General features: G+C 43.7%; 1 protein-coding gene across 2 annotated transcripts; it reads right to left on the reverse strand.

Annotated features, from left to right (window-relative positions):
* Positions 1 to 13: 13 nt before the first annotated feature.
* Positions 14 to 27,874, reverse strand: LOC307080338 (septin-7-like). Of its 2 annotated transcripts, none has more exons than XM_079743008.1 (13): positions 27,620 to 27,874; positions 25,073 to 25,169; positions 17,359 to 17,465; positions 13,387 to 13,487; positions 13,059 to 13,193; positions 9,207 to 9,324; positions 8,611 to 8,703; positions 7,858 to 7,954; positions 3,348 to 3,399; positions 2,929 to 3,054; positions 2,677 to 2,812; positions 2,305 to 2,450; positions 14 to 2,011 (listed from the first exon to the last, which is right to left on the reverse strand). In XM_079743008.1, the coding sequence occupies exons 1-13, from the start codon at positions 27,656 to 27,658 to the stop codon at positions 1,972 to 1,974; spliced, it is 1,287 nt and encodes a 428-aa protein (XP_079599134.1). In that variant the 5' UTR covers positions 27,659 to 27,874; the 3' UTR covers positions 14 to 1,971. The 2 variants fall into 2 exon arrangements, with proteins under 2 accessions (XP_079599134.1, XP_079599133.1); XM_079743007.1 differs by having other exon boundaries at positions 25,073 to 25,172.
* Positions 27,875 to 27,925: the final 51 nt, after the last annotated feature.

The raw sequence follows: 27,925 nt of genomic DNA on the forward strand, positions 1-27,925 counted from the left end.
ATCAAGCCCTGGATGTTGAAGCATAACCTTTCATCTTTAATATTAATCATGTACAGTTAGCGAACAGGCAATGAAACAAAGAAAAGAAAACAAAAAGTATCCTTGTAAAAATGCATTTTTTAAAAAAAAGAAATCCTCTTAATCGTTCATGGTAATCAGTGGTTTAGAAATTAAGTTGCGTAAGAACATTGGAGAGAAGAATACGGTCCGAGGTATAACCAAACATAGTCCTAATGACTTAGTTATATGAGCCCAGCATTCTTCCTCAAAAAACAGAGGCCCTTAGAGTAAGAGGGGGTCATTGGCATGGACTTGTTTTTTGTGTGTTCATTTGAGTGTCTTTTGGCTTCCCTGACAAAGTTAAGGGTTGAATTCTGACAAATCAAAGAGAAAAAAAACAAAACCAACCAGCTAACCATAATAATAATAATACTTATATTAACAATGTGCAGCAGTTTAACACTATATATGCCCACAACTAAACTGCAAAACAAAGAAGATGTTTGTGAATATATGTATGTAGGTTTGATCTTTTTCCAATGCATAGCTGGAGTCCTGACTACAGTTACCAACAACATAAACAGATTTCACCCATTCATACTGACCATAATCACCATTATCATTATTGTATACCTTTTGGAACAGGAATGTCAAAGTTTCTGAGGATTTTAAACAGTGTGCTGCCTTTAACTGTTACCCCAATCATTAGAAAATAAACTCAAAATAGCTCTCAGGCTGACAGTAAATCCTAAATATGTGTGCACCGAAGAAAAAGGAAGGTTTACTGCAGTCAAGGAGAGTGGCACATTTCATTAACATTTTGGATTCACTTGTCAATGAAAGCATGAATGACTGCAATGACATATGTCAGAATGCGGAAGGGGGCTTTTTGAGAGGACTGAATTTGACAATATCCACCACTTAAATTACAATAAAACGTTGATGTAACCACTGTAACCAGTTATCGGACACCAATGCTTTCACATAACTATTGGGAACATTTTGGGAAAATGGTCAATAAAAGAAAAGAAAACCACTTTGTTATGTTACCAACAAATTTCATAACGACTCAGTTATACAGATTAAATTCTCCATATTCTTTATCGTAAAAATAACAGCGTAATATTAACCTCAAAAACAGGGTTTCCTTAAAAGCACAAAAACAGACAATGAGTCAGCATACAGGTAGAAACATTTACGCTCACCACACACACACACACACACACACACACTCCCTCATTTTATCTAGCTAGTTAGCACATTAATTTACACCAACCTGAATCAAATTAACTCAGTGGCATACATTTAACCCTCAAATCACACTCTTCTTACAGTGTGTATTTAATGTGCACAGATACCACAGGATGTCTGCTAGGAATGTCTGGAGTACACATGCATTGTGGTTTATTCCTGTGCACTTCGAACGATTTGGAGATGGTTCCTCATGTGTGTATTATGACAACAATGTGAGAAGACTACATAGGATAGGATAGGTATAGCTGTCTGTGGATTTACAGAACATCTAACATGACATATCACTAGCATATGTAAAATATGACCATGCATGGACCCTGCCATGTGTTGCTCCACAGCTCAGAGGAAGTCACCGTTCCTCATTGTCAAATTGTAGCTCAGCATTGCAAAATCATGCAATCAAAGCAAAACCAAATAAAGTCTGACGACGTGGCTGGCCGACTGCTCGCCATACACTGTAGAATAATACACATTGAGATGTGGGGGAAATGTTTTGCACACGAGAAGCAAACCGCTGCACCAGATGTGCTTCAGGTAAAAAAACGACAATGCAAATTGTATTATCAGATTGCGCTGCAGCAATGTATCAGACTTTATGTTTTCCCATGTTCCCGTGAGTGTTTTTGGGGGTCAGAGATAAGGGGGGTGTAGGATGGGGGGTTCTTAGGGAGAAGCGGGGAACATTAGCTAGAGGGAAACGGAAAAACTCTTCATCTCTTAAAAGATTTTGCCCTTCTTCTTGTTCTTTTCCATTGTCCTGAAAAAAAGAGAAATACAATTTAGCCTCAAGAGTACATAAAGGTCACCCTATGGTCCCAGGTTCAGCAAATAAAAGTGTTTCTGTAGATGAGGTTGAGTGAATAAACGTAAAAGTAATAATACAGGGGAACCACGCCTTCGCACTTGGTTAAAAGCTTGTCAAATGCCTTGATAAGAATGAGGTTGGCATTCTGTATTTCAACCTCATTTTCGTATCATCATCATCATCATCGCAACTTTTGAACCAACAACTCAAAGCCAGTTTACTAGACATGCATGACATCTACTCACTTGGAGGCATCCAGCTTCTGCTGCTCCAGGATTCTCTGCTGGGCCTCCCAGTTGACCTTCTCATCCTCAAACACGCGTCTCTTCTCATCCAGCTCCTTGTACTGTGCATCCAGGTTCTTCTTCATCTGTTCGTGACGCCTCTCCAGCTGACATAGGCAGGACGAGGGGTGTGGAAAGCAATGTTTGCATTAAAATGATGTACACGCTTATAAAGGTGAACCCTCCCATAATCTCTACCTCTCCCTTACAGACTTAATATTCTCTCACTCTCACTCAAGCACAAGGCACTACAGCTGCGTACACACACACACACACACACACGCACGCACGCACAGGCACGCACACACACACACACACACTTTCTGAACCCACCTCGGCCTCAGAGTCCTTCAGCTTCTGCTTCTTCTCCTTGACCTTCATGTCGAACACCTGCTCCATCTCTGTCTCCATCTTTTTCATCTTCATGACGTGTTCCCGCCGCTCCTCCTCCATCTGAGCGAGGGGGCTCCTGCGGACGCAAACATGTTGAAGGGTCAGTGAAATGAGCCAGTCAGCCCGGCGGTGGGGTGGTTCTAAATCCTCAGCAAGAGAAAGATCCCATGGTTTACGGGACAGCGGCCCTACTTGGTGAGTGTGCCCCTGGCCTTGGAGGCGTCCACCCCGTTGCAGGTGACCGCCGCTAGCTTCTTGCTGCGGTAGTTCTCGTAATGGACGTTGTTGGTGACATCCTTCAAGTCCTGCATGTGTGTCCTACGGGGCGTGAGCAGCAGGAGAGGGAGGAGGAGCAGAGAGGAGAGGTGAAAGGGGTGCGGGGGCCGTGGGAGGAAGGCGGACATGGCAAAGATGGTGAAAGAAGGGACAGGAAACAATGTGGAGAGAAGGTGAGAAGAAGAATAGGGGGATGGGAGTAGAATGAAACAAAACATCAGTCAGTAAACAGGTCCCATGGCCCCTTGGTTGATCATCTGTCAGGAAACGTTGAAAACGACAATAGAACGAAAATACAGCAATCGAAGTAAACCGACTAGCACGGGGAGGCTTACCTGATGAGCATGTTTCGCAGCACGGTGAAGTCGCAGTGTTCGCCGTTCTCCACTGTAACACAAGTGCGAAAGAATGAAAACAATTATAAAAGAGAAAAAAATACTTATGTTGCAGTAGCAGGACTTAAGTTGATCCTGTGTAACTTATCATTAGGGAGTTATTAGGATGTCATTAGAAATGCAATGACGGTGGAGTGATATTATTCGTGGTGCTACATGTAACTCAGTGATAAGCACGATGACGCTGCATGCTCTATCGGGTTCTCAGTCAGAGGATGTACAGCAACAAAGCAGGTGTAGATTAGTGCAAGGTATGTGTGGGGAATTCTTGCTTGACCGCTGTGCAATCTGCCTGTTGAGTGTTAAGAGAACGGCCCAGTCCTGATGCAGGTGTGTATATAATTTCTATTTTAGGTGGTTGAGAGCCATAGAAAAGTGTGCAATGCGAACATAACAACACATGTTAATTATTTCCATCTCATTTTTAAAGGAACGATTAAGAACAGCACCATTCTAGGCTCACTTTGGAAACATAAAAAAGACAGCTGGCATTTGTTTACTATTGTGACACAACCCTTTAAACAGGAGTGCCACCCAATTCATGACACTAAAAAAAGAAGGAAACAGTATTAAGGAAATGCAGATCATACAATCGTAAAGTTAAACCCATTGTGAACATGGCTCTGTTAATACAGTAACGTGTTTTGTCAATTTTATGATTCGATTTCAGCCATGTAACTGCACTGTGTCAGCACTGTGTATGCAAATTCTTGAAAAGGATTGTAGATAAACCGGTGGCCGAGGATATATGAATTGCCAAAAAGGAAGAAGGAGCCTCTCTTATCTAATTATTGGATGCCGCTACTTTTATAACTAAATAACCCAGTGGCGGCAAATGGAAGGCCGGGGCAGGCCAATAAGGAGGACGCCTTACCATTGATGAAGCTTATAGAATCCTTGGCCTCCCAAGCCAGCCACTGACCCCCACTCTCTTCTAGCTGAGGGACGTCTGACGAAGGGGAGGGGTACGGTTTCTCAGTTACTGTCACACCCGGTGGAGGGGCCAAAGTCTGGGCCCTGGGGCCATGCCGCTACTAGTACGGCCCAGAGTTGGCCCGACTCAACACCGTGACCTGCATGTGTTTAAGACTGACTGGCTTAGGAGGAGAACACAAGGTACCAGGTAGGGTCGGGGATCTGTTCTATGAGCTACCGGAAAGGAGAGGAGGAGGGGGCACTGGGCGTTGGGGGAGAATACCGTGGGGGCTGTGATCAACTAGTTTGTGTTGTCGAAAGGCACCTCACACATGGAGAAGGAGGCATTTCCTTTCAATCCGGTGCAAATTTAAAGGACTGGTTCGTGCCTATTTTTGTCTAAAACTTGATTTGAGAGTAAATACACCATTGTTTTGCAAAAAGATTCAGTATTGTGGTAGTGTTTTTCCTTTAGCGGTCTTGCTGGGCTATGATGGAAGCACACAGGAGGGGGCAAAGTGGTACAAAGGTTAGGTTACATTTGAAACTTTAGATTTTCCGTGAACCAAACACCTCCCGACATTGGTGAGCTTCTGATGCTGATGGTGTGGTGCTGCTGGACAACCTGACCTCAAGCTGTATCTTACTACTTAGGAGAGTAATGGCCATCTCCCTGTGATAATACAGACAATGGTTTGACAATGTGCAGTCCAGCTGTGGCAATAAACTAAAACCTTACTTGCAATCATTGCACACCACTTTGGCATTGTCGCTTAGGCAACCGGTCATTTAATTCTTTGAAATTGAGAGGGTATTCTGGCTCATCTTAAGTTAAGTTTTTGCAGAGTAGGAATTCCTTTTTTTAGAATTATCCAAGCCATGTCCGCATGGCTCAGTTTCCAAATGAGGCAGACGGGCACCTACAGACCCCTGCCCCCAGGAACCTGATTTGAAGTTAAAGAAAGTGAGAGACTTCAGCTTGTCCGATTTTCAGTTTTTGGTAAATCCTTGAAACTGAAAGCATTTACAACCGTAACTGAGGCCAAAGTCATGCAGTTTGGTTATATATTTTTGCAATCACTGTCCCGGTTAAGGGTCACAGGCAAAGTAAAAAGCCTAACTTGATTTTCCAAAATACTATTTTTTTTGTTAACAAAACGTAATTGGCGAGTCCATGTAGAGTCCAAAGTCATTTAAGGACGAGTGCAAGTCAAATCAAAAGTCTATTAATGTGCGACTTAGGAGAGACCGGAGTGCCCATCTCTGGTATCAAAACCTGAAGTTCCCGTTTTGAAAACCTCTTTTTCCATCCTCTCTTGAATTATCATCCGGCTAGACTCGCACAGAAATACCCCAACTACCTCAATACTGAATAAACTTGGAAGTTGTGGTCTCCTAATGTTGAACCAATCCTTTAAATTGACTGCATGTAAATCACCACACATGGACCTGAACAGAGCAAGGCCTGTAAGAGCAGCGTCAGGTTTAAGAACCCTTGTCCTGAAATCAAACAGCAGTTTCACATAAATGCATAAGCAGATGTCTTCACGTGTGTGTGTGTGTGTGTGTGTGTGTGTGTGTGTGTGTGTGTGTGTGTGTGTGTGTGTGTGTGTGTGTGTGTGTGTGTTTTCTGCAGCCAAGGATGCCAAGCAAATAGCTATCCTTAAGGATGTATAGAGCAGGGAAAATGCACACCTGTCTGAGCAAACACGGTTCTATAGCTGTGATAAGCCACTCATGAACCTATAAGCGAATGACAAGTTAGAAGAGTGGATCCCCAATCCTTGGTGCGTGGCCCTTGTCAAACATGAGACTGCCGAACTAATCAAAACAGCAGAGTTCATTTTGTTTCACCATAAAACGAGGACTCAATTTGTCAAATAATATTACTAGACTTAATCCCTAGTCAAGGAACTTGACTAGGGAACTAACACTCCAGAACTAGTTGATTAGCCTCCACCAGTATATTCAACTCCTGGCAGGTCTGATTTTAAGCCATGTGTTCAAAAAGTAAGTAACTCCCCCAAAATATAATTAGCTTTTGCAAAGACGAAACATACAATTTGGGAGGAAATAAAGAAAAGAAAAAAAGTCTGCAACTATTTTAATGAAACGGATCTATTCCAGACAGAAGTGAAACAAAGTGAAGAAAGCTGGTCACAGTAGCTGGCAGGCCGGGATAGCCCAGTGCCAAAGCAAGGAAGGGACCCACCACGTTAGCGATATGATTTATATTGCAGCGGTAGCCATCAGCTAACCACATCAGTCTCTAACCATCCCCTCCATGACCAGCATCAGGCCTGGGAGTTTAACAGCAAAACCTGAATCCACCGTTAAAGTGAGTCTTGGGCTTCAGGTGTAAAGAACTTGGACTTGTTGCCACCAGACAGGTGACATTTGCCAGGTTTTGGAGCTGTTCAATTGGCTTGATTCACTTGGAATAAAGTGTGAACAAGTGAATCAGCAGATTACACATTATTATTATTCAATTAAATTGTATTTGTTTTGCCCTTACTCACCGGTACAGTCTCAAGGGGCTGAACAGGCCAAATATTTATGACAGCCCCCGACCCTAGCCCCCAAGAGGGCAAGAATAAACCCCCATCATTATTAAGGAAGAAATCTTGAGGAGGAACGCAGAGTGGGGGATCCCTCCTTCCAGGGATGGTCAGGAGTGCAATGGGTGGCATAATTGTTTTATTATATAATTATTAAACCCCAAGTCTGATAAGAGCATTGTTTTGCTGTCGGTCCTAATGATAAGACAGCGCAACAACAGAAAAGGTAAGGGGAAGAGGGGAGATGAAGAAATAGATGGAGGACGAGGATTGCCATGAGGGATGAAGGTGGGGCATCAAGAAGTGGTTTCAAAAAAGAGAAAGATGGTTTCGTTTACCAAAAATGCCCTCTGTCAGTCATGGAAAAGAATAGACAAAAACATACAATAAAAAATAAAAAGAAAGAGAAATTAAAGATAAAAGAATGAAAAAATGAAATAATAATACATTTTAAACCACAGAGAAATAATTTTGCACTTATAATCCATCATGAGGTACATTTTAAAGTAAAAACAGTTGCAACATAATTTACTAAGGGTAATGATCAGGCGAGGAGGACACATTTCAGTTCATTCCATCTTCTTTGGGTAGGCTGTTGCCTGTTGAGGTGTCAGAACAACATTTCCCAGAATGCAATACACACATCTTGCCTGTTTTAATCTTTTGCATCAAGAACATAGTGGAACAGGGCAACTTTGCTCTATTTGGAAAGAACATGGTCGAGTAGAGTGCACTGGGGGTAATGGAGACTTTCTGATTGTTTGGAGAATGTTAGTAAGTACCACACACATATCTATCCCAGTTCCTATTTCATGGTCACTGTCGGTCCCTGGTGCTTATTTAGTGCAGTGTAAAGTGAAATTGTAGTAGTCGTCATTACAAAGAAATCTCTTTTGAGAATATGTTTAGGGATTGCATTACAGATGCTACATTCTTCCTTCCAGTCTGTTTGAGCTGTGAGGCTGGGCTATGCCTACCTTCTGCCACGCCCCATGGATACTGCCGACCTCTGACCTTTCGGCCGTTGACCTCGATCACCACGTTGCTGCCCACCACCGCCAATGGCATCTTTTCCTGGATTATAGAAATATTGAATATTTACAAAGCACAGATCATCTACAAAACCATTTTGCATTTATTGAGGAGTAAATGTCAAAACTCAAGTGCATCAAAACGACTCATTACATCTCCATGTATAAAAAAAAACACTTGATGTTTATAATGTAATATACACGGTGTAATCAACTGCCTGACAACCACTGCGTGACAAGTCCTAGCCTCAGGCCTTAGTGGGACTTCATGTCCCATGGAGGTTAATTAGCCGAGTTAGTTAATTCAACTGGGTCTCTAAATGCATGTAGTATTGACAGGGTTTTCGATACGGACTGGCTCGGCAGTTGGGACGAGGTTGCTACAGGCGACAGATATCGACCCGACCCACAGTTAGCTTAATTTCTCCTTCATCACCCTTACATTTCTCTCCCTGCTTTCATTCTCTTATCCCCCCCCGAACTATGAACCCACAAACAACTTTTCCCCCTTTTGGTTGTCATTGTCCATGGCAGACCATGAAACACGTCCTCCATGAAGATTCCTTATTTTGTTATTTATTTTTATTGAGAAAGAACGATACGTGCATATTATTGCAAAATGTTGTAATCAACAGAAGGTGCGTTGTTGCTGTCTCTGGGGATTCTAACTGAAGTCCTGTAGGAGCAGTAGAAGAATACCTTAATCCTTCGGATGAGTTTGCTGTCCTCGTCGTCCTCTGTGTCCGGGAACTCATAGATCTTTATCTTATGCTCTTGGATCTCCTTCATGATCTAAGGGATGGAAGAGAACTTGTTTGAAACAGAAGACACATTGGCCTGAGCTAAGGCTAGCAACAGACCAACAGACTATTATCCTTCTTCGGCATTAGTTTTCATAAATTCAACTTATCATTGATCCACTTTAGCATGTTAATGGAGTTTAACACAATATCTTTAGAACTCCATTAAGTGTTCCACCTAAGCAAGTGCAACACGGAGTTAATGGAGTTTGAAAAAGATTGTGTCAAACTCCAGGCAATAGATAATAGAATAACCGTTAATATGAATAATTTTCTTATCATACATTTATTCATGGGAAGAATTCTAAGAAGATATATCATAAGAAAGAACTAACTGTGGTCAATAGTAAAGATATGCATCATTTAGCTAGCCAACAGAATAATCACATATGCTCATGATCATGCACAGGTAACATGGCATTTTTGTAGAATGAGAGATTACAACATTACAGGGGACAAACACAAACACTCACACACACACACACACACACACACCTGCTTTTTGAACAGCTGGCACTCCTCGGGCGTCAGCGTGTCGGCCTTGGCAATGAGAGGGATGACGTTGACCTTGTCATGGAGTCTCTTCATGAACTCAATGTCCAGTGGCTTCAGACTGGGGGAAACACACCGAATGAGTGATACTGTGAGTGCACGGGACATTTCCTGGCTAGGACCCCTGAACGCCTCTCTCTTCATGACTGCTATTTTCAGCCTATTTTCCCACTTCCTAGCAGCCGTCTGTCTGCATCCAACACATTGCTTGACGTTATCTCCTCAGAATCCTATAATGCATATCTCTGTATATATTAATCATATGCCTATCCTCATAGTCAGTATTCCATTATTATATAACATACATAACGTATTTTCAGCTCTAATGGGATGGGTAGGCACTAGAGATGCACACAACTCAGCCTGTAGCCAGTTTCAAAGTCAGCAGCACTCTATAATAGAAGATTATTTTAAGGGTGTGCGGTTCCCAGCAGGACACTTTATACTCGTGCAGTAAGTAAGGAGGTCAGGGTGAACCGGAATACGGAGCAGGGTTTTACTGATGTGTGGCTTTTAAATCAGCTAAAGAGATGATCCCCACTGATATCACCATATGTTATATCTATATTTCATGAATGAGAACGTGCATCAGTGAAATATTGTGTATGTTCTTTCCTCGTAGCTTTTGTTTTCCTTGTGACCTTTTAAGATCTACACATTTGGTAGGATGTAGACTAGTCCGATTAGAGCGACGTCAAACTGTCTGGTAAGACGACACGCCATTTCAACGTGACACGTCATGGCATTTTTTCAGCCGGGGCCAGTGGAAAAGGCCTGGCACAGACCAAGCGGGAGGTGGATTAGCGCTTAAAACAAATACAACCCGAAAGGAAACACCGTCTCGACAGCCTAACCAGGACCTTATGGGGAGCCTTTGAACTCGGAACTCATGGCATTAACATCTGGGACAGGTGCGATTCACACACTCGCCAGAAGAGGGCCCTCAGACCAGCGAAAACACTCTATGTGACCACTACCCTAGCAAGGGGACAACGGGAACTACAAAAGCAACATGACTCAGTGTGACAGATTGGGTCTCCATCTGTAGCTCTTCCCCAGGATCATTAGGTCATAGGGAGACTCTTATGGGGGATTGTGTTTCAGCAGTGGTCCTTCCTCGTTCACCACCTCCATGTCTCCCTCTCTCTGCCATATGAGCGAGCTGGAGACAATGGGCACAGTCCTTTGTTTGTGGGCTTCAGAGGCAGTGGGCCTGTTCGTGACACTGAGATGGGCCGGTGTGTAACTGGAGATGTGGGGGAGGATGCGGTTAGTTTCAAACCAAAACAACATTTTATTTGATGTTAAATATTTGAATGGGCTATAAATATGTTTGTGTGCATATTGATGCAGGGCTTAAGATGGTGCATGTACTATGCATACAACATTGCCTACACAAGTGTGTGTGTGTGTGTGTGTGTGTGTGTATATGTGTGAGTGAGTGAGTGAGTGAGTGAGTGGAAGTAGGGTAAAGACTGTGGGGGGAGTTGTGGGGGAGTAAAAAAGGAGCATAACTTATGTCAGGAATTCTAAATGACACGCAACAAGCCAGCCCATACCAGCAACACAACAGCTGTTCCCTGGTCAAGGAGGGGTTATGCAAGGTGAAGCAAGAAGGAAGAATGTGTGTGCATTTTAAAAAAAGGACTGAGGTCCATGCAAAGTTTACTCTTTCTTAAGAAAACAATGAGGATGATCGGACACGTGTGCAATATGTATACAGCATTTTTATGAGCGTGTCTGTGACGTGTCCCTAGCTAGATAACAGAGAGCCTGGGTGTCTGCAGGTGCAGTAGAGAATGAGGACTGGGGGAAGCAGGAGGAGATGTTTGAATGGTCACACAGCAAATGAGAGCTGGTGAAATGGTATTTCTCAGTAGGCCAGGGTCAACTGCATTTGGACAGAGAATGTCGTTCAGTGCCCGACGTGTCTGCTCAGGTAAGCTGTCAATTATCCAAACCCATTTGGATTCTACTCGCTTCCTTTTACTCCTGTGTTTCTGGATTTTCAGATGTAGCCAAAACAGAGTTCAGACATCACAGTAAATGTTAAAATGCCTCTGCAAATGCCATTCAGACAGGGATTTGTACTGAGGGAGGTATGCAATAGACAAGACATGTCATCGGTGTCAGTGACACGCCATCATAACCACGGTCTACATGTCGGCAAATATTAAATAATAGGAAGCTATTTCCTAAATCACATGTATATTTGTCACGCCATCGTGACTGGGGTTTAGGAAAAAAGCTATTGCTCAATAAGTGAGCCGTTGTTGGCAACATATCAGCCACAACAGACATCTCAACGTTTGAATATTGAGTGAATGATTGCACAGGGCTGACAGAGGCAAGTGGCTGTACCACGTAGAGGCTGTATTCATTTGTGGGTGGGTTTCCCTGCTGTTCCATTTTGGAATATGTCGATGGTTAGATGGTGCTGAGAAGAAGTCGATACTGAGCATGAGCAAGACTGTGGGCGTTACGTAATCTTTGTGGGTCAACTTCTCTCGTTGGCTACCCGCTCATCTATGGCGTATGCACACAACCATGCGCACACACACGGACATGGATGCGCAATACAAATGCTTTGATGTGTAGTCATGTGTTCTGCAAATAGATGGGGAACAACATAATGAACCAGTCTAGGCCCACGTTAAAATGCTGCTTCAGTACTGAATAATATTTGATTCATTTTAGAGAAGGGAGCCCACTGGCAGATCATAAGAGTATCCTATAAAAAGGTTCGTAATTGTAGCTCGACCCAAAACATTTAAAGAAATCACATTGTTCAAACAGACTGAAGCCCACAGAGTGCAAACGTAGTGGTGCCTAATTGTTTTGCTTGCTTTAGGACCTAAAGTCTATTTTTGGATATATATGCTATCCCAGATTTGGAAGAATGACTACAGTGGGTCTTTAATAAGGTCTTTGTTGTAGCTCAGCGTTTGGCTTGGTAAGACAAGGCCCAGGGCCAGCCCTAGCTCCTAACAGGCAGAGTCCAGTATCATTTGTGAGCATCCTCCATGCACACACGTTCCTCCACTGAGGCCCACACTAGTGTTGGGCTCCTATATCTCCGGTTGCATGACATTTGTTATTTATATTGTCTGATGCCTGCAGGCCATGTGCTGCAGTTACGAAAGCGGACTGCTTTATTCGATCGCTATGCATCTCTGGGAAAAACCCCCACCAAATACTTCAATTAATCAAACTCTTCTTTTTTTAAAAAGGGCCAGAAACTTGACATCCCAACTCAAAATAAATCTAGCCCCTAACCCTTTAATGTACTGGGGCAGATACACTTTTAAGGGCTTGTGTTCTTTGTGGTTCTAACATGAGGAGCACCATACAGGAGTACATAAATATATACAACAGATGGGGGAGCGAAGGAGAAGCAGTTCTGGCGGAGAAAGTTGAAAAAGTCAAAAGCCTTCGTGCCAGTGGTGTGACACACATATGTACCAATAGGATCTATGCTCGGGTTGTTTTACTGTTACAAATAACTCAACAGACCAAGCCTGATTCAAAACACTGTGGACCAATTCACATTCACCATCATCAAGACACAAGGTTTATAATCTCTTAACAGATAACCCATTCACAAAATCAATTTGTACATTACTTTCTCTATTAATGTGTATACGATGCCCTTGATGCAGAGTGAAACAGCAAGAGATCAACCGGGAGTTCCTTTCTGCCCTCCACCTATAAAAACAGTAGCATTTTTTTTGTGTGTGCCCTAAGCAACATTCCTACGCCCGTGCGTGTTCTCTGCTCCATCCAGACGTTACGTACCCATGTCCGGAGGGGGCAATGAAGTAGAGGCAGCAGTGCACCCGGTTGTCTGGCATCAGTCTGCGGTTCACCCTGGACTCTGCGTTGAGGAAGTCCTCACACTTGCTGTCGATGTAGTTGATGACCGGCTGCCAGCTGCACGATGGAAGGGAAAACCAAGACTATTATGTATGGCAATCATCAGAAGGGAGGGGAAAACTGATGGTAAATGATGACACAGATGGTACATCATTATGAAAAGACAATCAAAAATAAAGACTAATGATGTACTTTGTCGCTCATCCATAATACGCATTGTATCCATTCCTCCTTCTATCCATCATCTCACCAATTGCTGTTGTCCACAGCATCTCCGAACCCTGGTGTGTCAACAATAGTGAGTGTGAGCTGGACACCGCCTTCCTTTATCAGCACTTTGGATTGTTCCACCTGTGAAGACACACACACATACACGCACACACACACACACACCCACCCACACGTTATTACCATGCATGGTACTCAGACCTCCCACTTAGAGCTGGTGAAATATCAACAGGTTCTGAGAGCTCGTCCAAAAACACAGCGAGCATTGTTAGTGTTGGTCAGAGGCTTTCACAGAATGCTGATGCGTGGGAGGTGCTCTGCGACGGGCAGCACGTGTCCTATCAGCTGGCTGCTGATATATCAGCCTCTTGTCATCTCTTGATCCATCCAGAGTCCACGACATTTACGTGGAAAGATTGATGCATGGACGGACACCCATTCTATTAAACGACTAGTGCCATTACATCACTGGAAAGATTCATGAAGAACATGAACAGTCGTACGGCTTGGTATCTGCTTCCACCTTCTTGGAATGATGCTGTGAAGCTGTGTTCATATACACTTGAATAAAGCCAAGATAGTTCCCCATAAAAGGTAGACAAATTGTACTAATGTACTTTAGTTTGTTAAGCGATCTTTGATGCAGATATATCTTAAATAATCAATAATTATTCTACACACCTATACAATGATGCAACAAATACAGACAAAAACAACAAATTGGCCACAATGCATCAGGCTTTGTCGACGACACACAACCACACGCCGACTCCTCGCTCTTGTCCCAGAGACAGAGTTGTCATCTCCTAAAGCCAGCCCTGCTTCCATTTCCCGTCGCTGTTTCCCCCTGCATACTTTCACAGGACCGGCTTGTTTTTATAGGTTCACCCCCTTTCACTCAAACTCCAGGCCTCTTAGTCTAACAAAAAAAAACACCCAGACATTTTTGAACTTCCATAGAACCTTAAATAGTCCATTTTTCACTTTCTTTCACAGCGAAGACAGTATATTCAGCACCGCAGACAGGCAAGATACTCTGAGATGTATGCGTGTGTGTGTGTGTGCGCAATGTCAACATGTAAATCGGAATGCTGAAAAACGACAATACATCTGCCGTTTAAAAAGGCGTTCCGAGAAAAGAAACCGATAGAGTGAAAACCTCAAAAATGTCTTGAGCCTCCACACCATCATTTAAACGAAATCCAAGCTGTGGAGAACGTTGCAGCGCGACCGAGCAGAATAGGTTGTTCTGGAATAAAAATACTCTGACCTCACGTCTTTTCCTCAAACTCAGCCTACAGGGATGTGCAGTCGGTGCACAATCTCCTTGACACAAGTAATAATAACGGAGGATTCCAGATTTACGTACACGCGTGATCAACAGTCTTCTCAGCATTACACTCACACCAAAAGATAAACAGATACACAACTAAATGTCGCAGTGTTCATTATTGTGCAGAATTATGCATTGAGATACTACGGATACTGAACTGTTGTCAACATACAAGCAGTCTTTTATTAGTCCATCACGTCTTACCCCTGTCATGGGGTCAGGAGGAACTGTAAAAATGACAGTGAATTTTGAGGAAGGAAACTTTTGAGGAGATCGGGTTGAGGCAATGTGCGTAGACGTGCGTAGGGTCCATCTGTAAAAAAGAGACCGCTGTGTAATTTGTTCCTTTCTACAAATGTGTGGAGTGGTACCGTGTATATGCACAGATCCATGAAGTGTTTTATTTTTGTCAGGTAAAAAAAAGGAGAGATTCCTTGATTTGGGGATTCTTGAGTTTCAGTGCATGTGGGAATAGTGTTACGTTTCATGAGAACATTCTTGCTCTGCTACTGACCCCCTCAGGCCCCAAGGGGCCCCGATGGCACCCCCAGTCCTTTCCCAGCCCCCCTCACTCTCGCTCTCCGCCTCAGTATAGCCCCAACCTCCACGTAACAAGGATAATATGAATATAAAACATCGATTTTTCCACTATCCTATATCATGTACTCACATCCTCGCCCTTTTTTTCCACACTTTTTCTCACACCTTGAAATTGTTGCCCCTTTCCTCTTTCCCAGAGCCATCTCCAAAACATTACAGTGACTTGCCAAAATAAAATGCCAAATACACAAGACTGACTCAAGAGAACACACTGGATCACCTCCTGAATCCCAATCATCTCTTTACCCTTGAACACAATCTAATGCTCACTCCCCCCGCAGCCTACAGCTAGACACCTCGTTACCTCCCCACCCTCTGTCTCCTCTAACCCCCCCTGCCCGTAACACCAAAAACACTTTCCTCTCCAGCACAGCCATTCCTTGCTCTCTCTCCCTTGCTGCCTTCTCCTCCTTCAACCCTGCCTCCACCTCCTCCCCCTGCTGCTGCTCTTCCAGATGTGACCCCCCCCCCCCACACACCCCCGCACTCTTCTGAGGGTCATGACCATAAAAGGATTAAATACTCCTCGGCCACAGGGCCCGAGAACGATAGTGAGAGACGGCAGAAGAGAGAGGGAGTGAGTGGAACCCCCCGATCCACCAGAAACCCCATCATGTTCACCAGTGTTTATTTGCATAGTTATGGGTCAGCACCAAATGGCACCATCTAACTCTGACCAAATAGTATGGAATATATGCAACCCTGGTGGCTGGAAGACGAGAGACGCTCGTGTAGAAGAGAGAGACATATTTTCAATATATCAAGCAACAGCATTGTGTAGAACAGCTGGAAGGGATGTGGCTCCGAGAAACAATGTGCACCATTAGTAAAACTGCAGAGAATTTATTTTTGAGAAGGGTCCGGATCCATCCATCCATCCATCCATCCATCCATCCATCCATCCATCCATCCATCCATCCATCCATCCATCCATCCATCCATCCATCCATCCATCCATCCATCTTCATGAGTATGCTTTAGTAAGTGTATAATCCACTGAAACTACGAATGGTGTTTTGAATGTGAATGAGCCCTTTATATCTACATAGGGAGGTTGACCTCTTTCATGGTGCCGGCCTGTTTGAGCCCCATCTTTCTACAGTAGCCCAAAATGGCCACATCGTTCTAGAAGATGATCATTTTGAGAGCGTTTTATGGCCAATGTTGGCTACTTTATATGCATAAAGTAGCCAACATCGGCCATAAAACCATTTAACAAGATGGGCTGGTTTTTGGGGTACCCTAGGAGAGCCCGAGAATATAGGATTGAACATTGCGTCGACAGTTTTAATGGCTCCTACTTTGTCAATAAACATAGCTAACAAACCTCAACTCCTATTTAATAAAATAGGCCTATTACATTAAGGAGGGTAACAATGAGCAAAATACAATCCTGATGGGGCATCTGAAATTGTTTGGCTGGCTTCATCCAGAGTACAACCTTTGAGAAACACAACAAATCCCTACATAGTATTTCACTGCAACTTAAAACCGCTGTTGAAAAGGCCTTTGTAATTAAAACCTTGCAAGGCCAAAAACAACACGGAAATTGTTCTGTCTCCAACTTTGATCCACAACAAGCAGCACAGGCCTTGCTTTGCAGGGGGGAGAAAACATTTTTTGAGTTAAAATAAACAGAAAAAACCCTGTTCCATTACAGCTTCTCTCCTACTACCGTCATAGCCCATTAACACTTGAGGAAGACCACCATGGTTTTTTCCTACTTTCCGGTTGTGTATATACCTGTGTGTCGCCCAGAACGACCTTGGTTGTGTGGTAATAAAGTCTCTTGTATAAACACATTTTTTACAACTACACTTAGCAGTTGCATTTAAACTTTGTACTGCCACCTACCTCTGCCCTCATTAGTTTAAGCTATAATAACGCTTGGTCGTTGAAAGCAGTTTGATTATTATCTCATTACTTTATTTCCTCGTCCTGTCACTAATCTTCAATGTTCTCTTCACGGGGCTGTGAGTGGGACAGGCTACAAAGGACCAACATTGTGTCAGTGTGGGACGTGGTAGTCGCGTGGAGAAGACGGCTCCGTTGGCCTCTCACCTGCACGGTCTTCTTGATGCGCTGGGATGGCCCGGGGTAGTCCTTGGAGTAAAGGTCGGTCAGGAAGAGAGAGTTTATGAGCGTAGATTTACCCAATCCGGACTCGCCTGGGAACAAAGCAGAATTTGCAAGGATAAGCATGTGCACACACACACACACACACAAACACACACACACACAAAACAATAGAAGATTGTAAACAAGAGCAATTTAATATTGCTTGACTGTGGGAACTAAACATGGTCATAATATGCTCATACTTTGAACCACATCAGCAAGAAGACAACCACTACAAGAGTGACACATTTATCTAACAGCCCACGCACAAAGACTCACACAGGGCCTGGAGGGACAGGGTTAGAGCAGAGGAACTAAAGTAGATTCATTGTATGTGGGGGTTAAAGGTCAGGAGTTCGTCTGCCAGCAAGAAAAGCTCTCAGATGGAGTGCATAAAACATTTCCTCTGCGCTTTCCTTTCTCCGTCTCCCTCTCATCCATTCCTGCCTTCCTCTTTGTACACTGCCTTTTACCATTGTTGAAAGAATGTCCTCAGTTACCATATAATTTCTCTCTTTCTCTCTATACACACAAGTGGTTCTCCATATTCACGCTTGGGGTAAGAGCATTTGGAATCCAAGTGCAAAACAGCAGCGTGACATATGCACAACATTGCCTCAACAAAAACTGTAGTCAAGAATACCAAGCTTACGTTCATTGGTTGAGTGGTTAGGGATAGTTTAATTCACTTATAATCAGTGTTGGGAACGTTACTATAAAAAAGTAATTAGTTATAGTTACTCACTACTTGTTCCAAAAAGTAACTGAGTTAGTAACTGAAATACTCTATAATAAAAGTAACTAGCTACCAGGGAAAGTAACTATTTGCGTTATTGTAAAAAAAGAAAGTTGCTATATGTCAAAGAATTTGGATTTTTCTGAGCAGTTTTCACTTGGCCTTAATGTGTTAAATGGTTGAACTGCCCATTCAAGGCCCTGATATACTTCCAACTGAATTTTAATTTGCTTAGTTGCAATGGCTGTGGAACATCTGTCGAATACTACAGAAAATGCCAACTTTTCATCGGATTGCTCCGGACTCGCCATTTCTGCTGCTTCATCGAATCTGTTTGGTGTATGCGTTTGCACACGCGCGTGCGTGCGTGCGTGCGTGCGTGTGTGTTTGTGTGTGCGTGTCCTGGCTTGTGTGTAAAAACACTGGCTCCGATTGGCTACCATGAAACATGACTCTGCCTTAGCCAATCATAATCGCTTATCTCGTTGTTAACCCACCCGGTCCCCTCACTAGCAGTTTGTGATTGGAGCCAGTTTATTCAATCAATTCATAGTAACGCACCGCATTTAATGTACAGTAACGGTAACGGCGTTGTAACAACGGAAAAAGTAATTAGTTCGATTACTCCGTTACTGAAAAAATAACGGCGTTACCTAACGGTGTTATTTTAAACAGCGTTATTACAAACACTGCTTATAATTACATCCTTCCGTCAACCAATGCCGAGAACCCTAAACTGAGCAAAGGTCTGCACAAACTGCATCACCTCAATGTGAGTTGGGAGGACCAAGGTTATTCTGTCTTGGCAGATTATAACATCAAACCTTTCTGACACATGATGATATAAAACTTTTTTACAACGGTCCATCTTTACTGTGCAGAGAGAATAAAATGTTCTCTGTACCAATAATGCTAAACAGATGCAGCGCATGCATTAGAAAGGAGTCATTTCAGGGAATGGACATCAAACCGTTTTCTGGAGGACCTTAAAAGATGGATTTCTACTACAGCCTTGCCAAGCTGCAAGATTTTTGTGCGCAATGTTAAAATGTGAGGCTTGGAGTCCCTCCAAGTCAAAATGGGGTCATACGTTATTCCAGTGTCTTGTGGATTGATAGGGATCTGCTGAAAAATTCCAAAGCAGTGTTTTGGTAAGGTTGGGTTCCTTTCTGGTGTAGCTTCTTCTCCAAGCTCTGCATGACTGAAAGATCTACTTCAATAAGAAAACCTTGTGTCCCACTAAAAAAATAAAAAAAATACTGTGTGATTGTTAATAATAAAACAGACGTATACCTACTTAGTCATAACACAAAATAATTACAGACTGTCATCTGTTATTTAAGTGGGGGGGATTCGTCAGCGTAATGTACATCGACATGTGGCAATGTTCCATGGACCCAAAATCCCTACTGCGGATTCCAGTCCCTGCCAGTCTTCACCACCACTGAATGTCTACTGAGTTGCAGATGTAGTAGTTCAAATTAGACAGAGTGCTTTCGCCTACCATATCAACCGCTCCCTTGGCCATTACCTCATAGGGGCATGATGACTGGTCGAATATTTGGAGTGAGATGGGGCAACAGTCTTACTAGTGCAAACACAGACGGACACAGTCACACAGCTACACACACACCTAAATGATGACCAAATACCAACTTGGCTTAACCTTGGGTAAATTGGAAAGCCCCCCCCCCCTCCCCCCCCCCCGGTTGTGCAAGAAAGGGGAGGTTATGTCATCATCACAGTGAGGTGTCAGTGTATGGATAACGTTTAGCTTCGGTGGCAGTCCCATTTCTTTGGCCTATGTGAAAGTGGAGATATGCCAAGATGCCGTTGCTCCTGAACACACTTGGGTCATTCCTCTCCTGTTAGCTTTTGCCTTAAATGTGTCAGTTAGAGTGACGGCGCGACTGCAGCTAAACCAGCAGCAGAACCAGCCAATAGTGGCCAGGATTGCAGAGGACAGTTAGATCAGATTTATCTTTTTACTTAGAACACTTCTAATTAAAAAGTTTATCTGATCCAACAGTCCTCTATCTGTCCAATAACACCTTCTTGGACAGATATTTATATTACTAATATAATTGTTGCATTTTACAACAATTAAAGAAAATCTTATAAAATGTTGACTCATTTGTTTCCAAAGGACGGATGCGATATTGTGAACAGTGCACACATGAGAATACGACCCACACGAATAAATTGTTATGTCATCTCTGCGGACCACCTACAGTCATTGGCAACCTCTACATCTATGCTAACAAATTATAAATAGAGCCTCTCTCTTCGTCCCTCACACTCACTCCCCTGAGGCTCTGCCATCTCAATTAGCCTCCCCTCTGCTCAGCGGAATAATGGTATCTGTGTGGTGAGTCTGGTGACATCTGTGACGAAATCTGTGCCAACATTAAAAATCTCCATTTTTGCTAACATTTTCATTAGAACCTAGCTACCCTTTTGTCTAGGATTGCTGTTAATAGTGACACGGGACCACAGCTCAGGATTTGAACCCAAAGCCTACCGTATAGGCAGCATTTGCACATGCCTACTCCTCGACCAGGGAGCCCAAAGATTCACAGTGTTCCATCTTCTACTCTCTACCATCCGATGCCAAACCCCTCTCTCCCCACCCCACTCTCTCTCAAACTCTCTTGTTAGTCATTTCAGCTCTACAAATAAGGCCGTATCAGTGGTTGGAGGAAAGTCTTCAGGCTTCGCAGCAGTGAGGCAGTAGTCCAGCCAAAGGATGAGTTGGGGGGAGTTGGGGGGGTTAACTGACCACCACTGGTTCTTGGCACCGCTCACAGTTGGAACAGAGTGAGCTCACATCGCTAATCACACTGCACACGCTGTCTCCACAAAGAAAGATCTAGAATCTTAAATCAGTTACTCTTTAACTTGAACTCAGTAATCATTTATATGAATCATCAACTGATAGAAAAATTGAAATAATATAGGGGAAAACAACAGTATAAATGTAAAAGATGCCTCAGTTATAGAAGGACAAACAGGGGGTAAATAAACAAATGGTCTGAGTGGGTTCCCCATGAGATTCCTAGCATTCCCTCCCCGATCTTCCTGTTTAGTGCTAATGTTCAGATTGAGCGCTCAGGCTACAGCTGCCCCCCCCCCCCCCCCTCCGACCCCCAGCATCCTGGTGGGGCCATTGCACACAACACACAAACTGCTGCAAATATGCATTGTGTGTGAGCATTTGGTTGCAGACCATATTGTTGTGACCATCCTGCCTGACCAAAATCATCCGCAACTAGGGAGAGCAAAGGTCATGGCCAGGGGATATATGTAGTCATGGTGGGCCAGGTTTATGAACTGACGTACTGACAGTACGGTGCAAACAGCCTCTCTCCCCATCCCACTCTCTCCCCATAATAGAGATAAAAGGTAAGCCATGTATACTTACATGTCCTAAGGCTCCTACAGACAGAAGAGAGGTACCCTGAGCGCCTCTAGCGGGACACATTAGTGGGTTATTAGCCGTGTGTTGACTCAGACAGAAGTCTGAGTTCACGTGTGTAAAGTAAGGATGCCAGAGAGTTAGTCATTAGAAAAGATTGGTAGATAAGAGGCTGCGAGAGAAACAGAGTGAATGACTGGATGAGCAAGATGTCTGTGTGTCTACGGATTAAGAAGGCAACACCCGCAGTTATTCTTAAGCTTGTCAAACAGACTGATCTATCACACACACACACACACACACACACACACACACACACACACACACACACACACACACACACACACACACTAAACTGTAGACAACATGCAGGCTAAAACTCCTGCTAGACCAGTGGAATGCAAGCAGCAGATTCAATAATACAAACGATAGATAAACACTGCGTTCATAATGCTATGTCATTGGTGGAGGCTCTTGGGCATTGGTCCAGGGAAGGATGTTAAGTTCACACAGTACAATCAGGTTTTCTCAGTCATCCGTTCATATTTATATTGGTAGGGAACATATCCCTACAATTAATACGCCCATGTCAACTTAAATGAAAATTAAATTGAGTCACATTCTCTGGAGCAATCTTTCACAGTTTTCTGATGGCAGTCAGAGACCTTTTAAAACTAGCTATAGCTTTTGGATCAACTTATTTCAATGATATTTTCCAAACAGAACACAAATCAGGCATGTACCCTACGGGATGGCTGCAGTGAAGTGTGCTGTGAAGGTGCCAAGCGGTGCGTTGGTTTTGAACAACACACAACGCACACTCAAAGCAGCCTGTGGATGATGGTTGCCACATGCCGGTGGGAAATGGGCTCCCCAACACAGCATCCTTGGACCAGTGAGACCATTGGCTACTATAGGGCAAGACTGTTGTGCTCCATGCTCTGGCGCTGGATCTCTCCGCTCTTTCCAGGAGTTCCTATTCAAGCTGCCAGCTGGAGCCAAAGCCTCAGGAAGCAAGCATTTCCTCTCCCTGACAGGCCCACGGAGGGAGGGGGGAGGGGGGAGAGAGAGAGAGAGAGAGAGAGAGAGAGAGAGAGAGAGAGAGAGAGAGAGAGAGAGAGAGAGAGAGAGAGAGAGAGAGAGAGAGAGAGAGAGAGAGAGAAAAGAAATAGGGATATAAAGATGGAAAAGATTGAGAGTGACGTATCGGGGGGAGAAAAAAATGATAGGCAAGGAAAGGCAGGGAGAGTGAGGCTAGAGAAAGAGAGAAAGAGCTAGGGAGAGAGGGAGGTGGGATGGGGTGACCAAATTATGGTGGCATTCCTGAGCGTTCCATCCAAGGGAGTGACAGACAGACGGAAACATCCCCACTGGGTCCCGCCTGTGAACCCGACACTTCAGCAGGACGCGACCCTGTCGGCCAAGACTGGCAACACTGCATTGACGCGGGATGTCCAAACACACATACCCTCAGATAGACACATCGCCCACTCTCCACAGCTACACATTCACCCCGAGCTTGACATGGCACCCCTTTAACAAGCTCAACCCTGCAAGATATATGGCAGGGCTGATTAACGGAAATTGAAGCACAGCCACAGATCTCTGCATCACAATTCAAAGACAAAATCTGTACCTACGTTTTTTTTGGCGTTACTCTTATCAAATGAAAAAATATATTTTCTTGCCATACTTTAGCTTTAAAAAAGATGAAAGGCAAAAAAAAATGTTATCCCTGGGTTTGAAAAAGATGGATTAAGAATATAAGCTGTTAACATGTGTGCGTTGCTAATTTATCCCAAGAAGCATTTCACAGGCTGACAGTAAAACGATTTGGTGAGTGCATGAGTATGTGTGAAGTGACTAGTTGTTCCTTTACTGATTCCTCATCCCACATGGGACAGGCTACTTATGCACGTCATGACAGATTGTCTACATCAGGTCATTAATGACCTGATGGAAACAGAGTTTAAAAGCAATGATCATGCAGGGGCAGGTTACACCAACATGGGTGCTATTGATAGAGGATCAGAGGTCCTTCCCTTCAGTCTTCTCCCGGTTTCAATGACCCATGGGAAGCCAGAGCATCTGTTGCTGCGTGCTTAACCCGGTATAATGCCGGGCAGGGAGCCAATCGAATGAGAGAAAAGAGAGGGAGAAAGGAGAGCGATGACTACATGTGGAGCAGGGCCTACAAACAGGATCTAGTCAGCTGGAAAGCTTTAGTGCATCCCCTCCCCCTCCACACTAGCATTTACCCTTCTTCCTGAATTAGCATCAGTTGCAACGATATAACCTCTTTTTTTTTAACAAACATTAATAGAACACATAGGGTACTGGAATGCTAGTAGGTTTTGTATAAATGTATTAACCCTCCTCCAATAGTGAGTTAGGTCTTAACTAAAGTTGAGACATTAGATTAAGGATTGTGAAGTGTAGGCATATTGCCAACATTGTTTAACTTAAGCTTGGTTCCAGGTTAAGGATGGCAGTTTTGGTCAAGGCTTGGTATGTCATTAGTCAGTGACGTTGGTGTGCACAAGAACAATTATTAATAATCCAATGTCACAACCGTATATATATCAGAAAAAACCCTGGTATGAATATTGGTACTTTACATTTGCCCAAGTTCAACTAAAGGGAAAATTCATTCTGTTTATCCGTGTTGTGCACAGTGTTCATTACTGGGGGACAGCACACATGGTTCAATAAGTCAATGCAATGCCCCTGTCGTTTCGGCCTCCGTCACTGATCCGTGTGTGCTCTTGTGTATGCGTTAATTAGTGTGTGGGTACCAGCCTGGTTGTGTGTGTGTGTGTGTGTGTGTGTGTGTGTGTGTGTGTGTGTGTGTGTGTGTGTGTGTGTGTGTGTGTGTGTGTGTGTGTGTGTGTGTCTAACCAAACACATCCCTTCCTCCACCTCTCTTCTCTCTACGTTTTTCCTCTACAGTCCAGTTTTCAGTCCCCATCCTCTGTTCACAGCAGTTTGTTGCTGTTCTCGGCCTAAGGAAAACTTTTCCATTGATACTACGCTGCCATGTAGTCTTCGTAGTTTGATAAAGACCCAATAAGTAAAAGAACTATTGGTTTTGTGTCGGCTTGTGTCTGTATTTTTTGTAGGCAACCAAAAAACGACTCACACCAAGGGAAATTAAGAAAAGGCCAGATTTTTTTTAATGGGTGCAGCATTGCAAGCCAGAGAGAGTACCGGATACCGAGCATGCCTCGGCTTCCCATAAACCTATTTGAAGACCCACCTGCGCTGAGATATGAGAACACACACATAGACAGGTGGACACAGGTGTGTTTTTGTGTGTGCAAAGCTGTAGATGGAAATATACAACAACAGAGGGACACTAACAGACAGACAACGACAGACACACAAGCAAACATCCCTGCGCATTAACTCGTCCACACACAGGGAATGATCCCATTCAAACACACACAATTTCAGTAGAATGCTATAGGGCACATACACACAGAACCAGGTGTGGTTGTTTCACTCACCGACCACCATGAGGGTAAACTCAAAGCCTCTTTTCACAGATTTCCTGTAGACCTGGTTGGGGAGGTTTGCGAAGCCAACGTAGCCCTCCAGGTTCCTCTGCTGAAGGAAAAACAAACACACTATCACAAAACAAGCACACAAAGAGTCACACAAACCGCAAGGCGCAGTGACTGTAGACCTTGCACATATATATCCAAGTATATGACGAGAATCAGGATGCAATTGGGAAAGAACACACAAATCCATACACACAAACGCAAACTCTCTTTATGGAATTTCACACCTGCCGCAGTGATTTAGTCAGTGCGTGATAGTCAACTGTCAAAAGACATCAGAATGACATAGACACACACTGTGTGTGTGCGTGTGCGTGCGTGCGTGCGTGTACGTGTGTACACAGTGAAATGTTGACAAGCCTGCCAATAGCATTTCTCTGTCTTACAGCAACAGAGTGCAGCTGGGCTAACAACTTTCAACGGGAGGAGGCAAAGCAGGGTGGGACCAGGAGGGAGGCAGCGGGGCTTCTGAGAGGTTGAGATGAGGGGAAGTCCCTCTGAGAGGTGAATTAAAGACGACAAGATTGCACCTTGAATAAAAGTAAGGAGTAATGGACGGGTGGCGGATGTGAAATAAACCCATAGGTTGAGAGACTGGCTGCCCCAGTTATCAGACTACATATTATCAGTCTCTCACCCACCCCATCACTGTTATAACGTATGGTGAGGTCCCCGCTTATTCCCATCCCTGATGACCTCAACAGGTCACTTGACGACCAACACACAACAGCATCAAACTGGTCTACCAATGTGATGTGTCCTTAGGCTATTGCCATGTCTTTGTCTGCCCATATCAGCACCACCTCTGATTACTGCACAGCCAGTCTGGAATCACCCCTTTTGCCAGAACAGGGGAGATCCCTCTCTGGTTTAAAAGGGTTTTCATCCTTTTTCCCCTCAAGGCTTTTTGACGATTTGTTCTTTGTCCTGAGATGGCTACAGTTATGAGGTGTCGCCAAACTGTCTACTCTGCCTCAATGTTGAACTCTGAAGAAGGTGTGTGCATGACTGGGCCAGTAGCAGGCCAAATCCAGCAGTTATAACCTATGTGGTAAGTAAAATATAATGACTAGGCTTGTACACACAGGTGACTGGAGCTAAATTTAAAAACAATAATAGTGGAATAATGGTACAAAGTCATGAAGAGATCTGAATTTAAAAAATATGCTAAACATTTAAACGAAAAAGGATGTCTTTAGTTAATGTGTACCCTGTTTTAGGTTTCCAGAAAGTTAAAAGGTGCAATTTGGAAAGAAATAACACACAAATCCATGCACACAAACGCAACTGTTTATGGAATTTCACACCTGGCGCAGCGTTTATAGATAGGTTAGGAGATTGGGAGAAAGAGGACGGAAACAGACAAATAGGGAGTCATCTCACGATCAATACTTCCTATTACCGTCATTGACGTGTTGCACACTGCTTACTGTGGCAGTGGACAAGATCTAAGCATTCATGCAGTGATGTACATGCCTGAAGAACTTCCCCTTCACATCTAATACACCCACATACTGCTACACACAAGGTGCATGGGTCTATTACATAAGGTGCAGCCAATACATAGCACTCAGGAAGCCCTATGGCTTTCTGTGGGCAGCTGAACGGAACTCTGCAAAAGCAGTGGATTATTCTGGCAGTAGCAATGTTTAAATGGCAAGCAAAGCAAGCAGTAAAGAACTAAAATAATACAAGAAGAGGTGGATGAATGCCAATGAGCAGCTTTCAGACTTTGGTCTTCCTGTCCCTCGGTTTTCATATCCCCTTGTTTTTGCATTTGTGTTCTCGCAGATTGTCAATATATTTAAAATAAAACTTTAGTTCCAACGCACGCACACACACACACACACACACACACACACACACACACACACACACACACACACAGAAATAGGTCTCATTAAAAAGGACCACGCGTTGCTCCATCTCTCTACCGTCCATGACTGTCCCATTTTATTTCAAAGTGGCAGCAGCCGTGACTGGCCTTGATAATTCAATTGATCTGGTAGTTTATTATTAGCCACCTATGGTATCGAAACAGACCAACGATGGGAGAGTTCATAGAAGAGAGGGACGGGGCAGGATGGAAGAAGAACCAACGTGGAGGAAGACACGCTGGGATAGAGATGATGTTTAGTGCGAAAGGAACGATAGAGAATGGTGAAAGAATAAACTGACGGAAAATATAGACGGAATAAAAAACAATTTATGTTCTAAATCGTTAACCCGCAAAAGCTAGTGCATGGCATATTGCATGCGAATAATCGGAATGTCTTCAGAAAGATGCTCTGCTGAGGCCTCGAGTCCTGAACATTTCTTCCCAAACACGACCCCAAATGCTAACTTACCTTGTTAAATTGCTACTTCTAAACCACGCTACGAGCAAGCTAACTGGGATAGGTTACCAGTCAGAAGCCTATCGCCTATGCGACCATTGATGTGTATAAACCATGCAGAACGGGTCTTAATATTGTGGAAAAGTCAACTTACAGCAATGCTCGGAACCGCAGTCTCTGGTCGCTCGATCATTGTGCCGTGTTACTATCTCCACCGAAGACGAAGAGGCCAGACATAAAACGATGTCCAGGACAGTCACGTCGGAACCAACGACGCAGAGTTGCTTAATCTTAACTCTAACACAAGGTAAACAATGGTAGTTGACGCAAACACCCCGAAATAAGCGGATTTGTTAAAGGTGATAATTACATATGGCTACGGGAGGATACTACGAGCTGCAAGGGGGAGGACGAATGCTCCGGCGTACAGTTTTTCAAAAAGGCGTTTGTATTTTCCTAC

Source organism: Pollachius pollachius (genome assembly GCF_949987615.1).
Source record: "Pollachius pollachius genome assembly, chromosome: 9".
NCBI classification, from domain to species: domain Eukaryota; kingdom Metazoa; phylum Chordata; class Actinopteri; order Gadiformes; family Gadidae; genus Pollachius; species Pollachius pollachius.

Bases quoted from the DNA above. Each gene is read 5' to 3' on its own strand.
- LOC307080338 (XM_079743007.1), bottom strand. From the start codon at position 27,658: ATGATCGAGCGACCAGAGACTGCGGTTCCGAGCATTGCT. The intron at 25,173-27,619 runs GTAAGTTGACTT...TTTTTCCTTCAG, and splicing joins CTGCGGTTCCGAGCATTGCT to CAGAGGAACCTGGAGGGCTA. The intron at 9,325-13,058 runs GTACGTAACGTC...TGTTTCCCCCAG, and splicing joins ATTGCCCCCTCCGGACATGG to TCTGAAGCCACTGGACATTG.